Source organism: Vitis riparia, chromosome 18, assembly GCF_004353265.1.
Source record: "Vitis riparia cultivar Riparia Gloire de Montpellier isolate 1030 chromosome 18, EGFV_Vit.rip_1.0, whole genome shotgun sequence".
NCBI classification, from domain to species: Eukaryota; Viridiplantae; Streptophyta; class Magnoliopsida; order Vitales; family Vitaceae; genus Vitis; species Vitis riparia.
Window position 1 is genome coordinate 39,101,321 of NC_048448.1, and position 2,224 is coordinate 39,103,544.

The 2,224-nt window shown below is 36.9% G+C and overlaps 1 protein-coding gene across 1 annotated transcript; it reads left to right on the forward strand.

Moving 5' to 3' along the window:
* Nucleotides 1–514: 514 nt before the first annotated feature.
* On the forward strand, nt 515–1,810 carry LOC117905866. The gene has a single exon (XM_034818724.1). It carries the CDS (start codon nt 515–517, stop codon nt 1,808–1,810), a length of 1,296 nt encoding a protein of 431 aa, XP_034674615.1.
* Nucleotides 1,811–2,224: the final 414 nt, after the last annotated feature.

Consider the following 2,224-nt stretch of genomic DNA (forward strand, 5'->3'; position numbering starts at 1 on the left):
AGTTGAACTTGGTATTTAGACATGAAGCTTTGTTACATTCCAGTATTTATTAGGTTTATTATTGTATTTTATGAATCATTGACCATAAAGTATTATTTTTTACTTAAATAAATATAATTTTTTTATGTAATAACCTTTTGTTATTATTTATGTGAAGGCGATTATGACTGATTCCACAGTAGAAGTGCTATGTTATTGGAATGGAACAATTTTGAGGACAGAAACGGACTTGAGATATATTGGAAATAATGTAGAGATTGAGCCTATAGATGTGCCCATTCATACGACCTTTGTGGAGTTGTTGAAGATGATATATGATATCATTGGTGTTGACAGAGACGATCAATTAGTCTTGAAATGTCGTCATCCAACTGAAATGAACAAATTTCAACCATTAGTGGTGAGAAATGATCGGACAGTTGCACGTATGCTACTGGTGCCATCAAAGTATGGAATGTCTTCAGTTCAATTATTCATAGAGCAAACTCCCAACCATTATCATTTGAGTAATGAAATGGGTCATTTGACACGATTATCAACAGGTGATACTGATGTTGATGACGAAAATGAGAGAGATGAGGAAGATGATAGAGATTATGCAATCGACACAGATGAGATTCATTTACCTAATGATGATGAAAATTGTTGTCAAGCAGAAAATATTGATTTGGTGATGGTCCAACAAGTTGTGGAATGTGAAAGCACAAGATTTGTGAACCTTGAAGTTGGTGATAGGTCTAATAATCCTAAGGTTGAGTTTGAGGTTGAAAACACATCACTAGTTGCCTCTCCACATGGTACCCAATTCAATATCTCTAATGACAACCTACAGGAAACATTTGTACCCGTTTCATACCATATGCCACCTACACCACAATTTTTAAATATGGACGTGGCAATTAATTGTGTTGTAAGTGATTGGACTCCATGGAAAAAGCCAACTTTAGGAAATGTTGATGGAGAATTATCAATTGGCCAAATATTTTCCTCAAAATCAGATTTGCAACATGCTGTGAAGATGTTTTCCATAAAGGCGCACCAAGAGTTTACTGTTTATAGATCAAATGCAAGTGTGTTAGTTCTTCAATGTAAAAAAGCACCAGAGTGCCAATGGCGACTAAGGGCAATGACAGTGAAAGATACGGGTATGTTTAGAATCACAAAGTACAAAGGTCCTCATACATGTGTCAATCCATGTATTAATCAAGATCATTCACAGTTGGATTCTAGCTTTATATCTAAGTATATTGAAACATTGGTGAAGGCAGAAATGACCATTACAGTTGCTGCAATTCAAGCTGTTGTTGCGGAACAATTTGGTTACCAAATTTCTTATCAAAAAGCAATGAAGGCAAAAAGGAAAGCAATGACTCGATTATTTGGTGATTGGTACAAGTCTTATGCAGAGTTGCCTCGTTTCTTCCTTGCCTTGGAGCAGTCAAATCCTGGATGCATTATGTATTCCAAAATGGTTCCTGGAAACAATCCGAATGAAGAAATATTTCATCGTGTTTTTTGGGCATTCGCTCCATCTATTACAGGGTTTGCACACTGTCGACCAGTTCTCAGTATTGATGGGACACATTTGTATGGAAAATATAAAGGGACTTTGTTGATTGCTATGGGATGTGATGGTAATAACCAATTGTTTCCACTTGCATTTGCCATTACAGAAGGAGAGAATACAGATAGTTGGAGTTGGTTTTTGGCATGTATCCAAGTTGGAGTAACACAAAGGAAAGGGTTGTGTCTGATTTCTGATCGTCATCCTGGCATTATAGCTGCTGTCAATGAAACATATTCGGGATAGACTCAGCCAGATGCTTGTCATAGATTTTGCATGCGTCATTTAGCGAGTAATTTCAACACAAAGTTCAAAGATAAGACTTTAAAGGATCTCATGTGTAGGGCTGCTATGGAGAGTAAAGTTAAAAAATTTATTTCTCACATGGATACAATTGGCCGGATAAATGCCGAGGCTAGAAATTGGTTGGAGCAAATTCCTCTTGAAAAATGGGCACTCTCATATGATGGTGGGCGGAGATATGGGATTATGACAACTAATATGTCTGAAGTTTTTAATGGTGTCCTTAAGGGTGCTCGTAACTTACCAATAATAGCTTTAGTCCAGTTAACTTTTTATCGGGTTAACAGTTACTTCACAGTCAGGCGGGAGCATGGTGCCAATCGGCTCGCTTCAGGTGAAGAATTCACTTCACATATT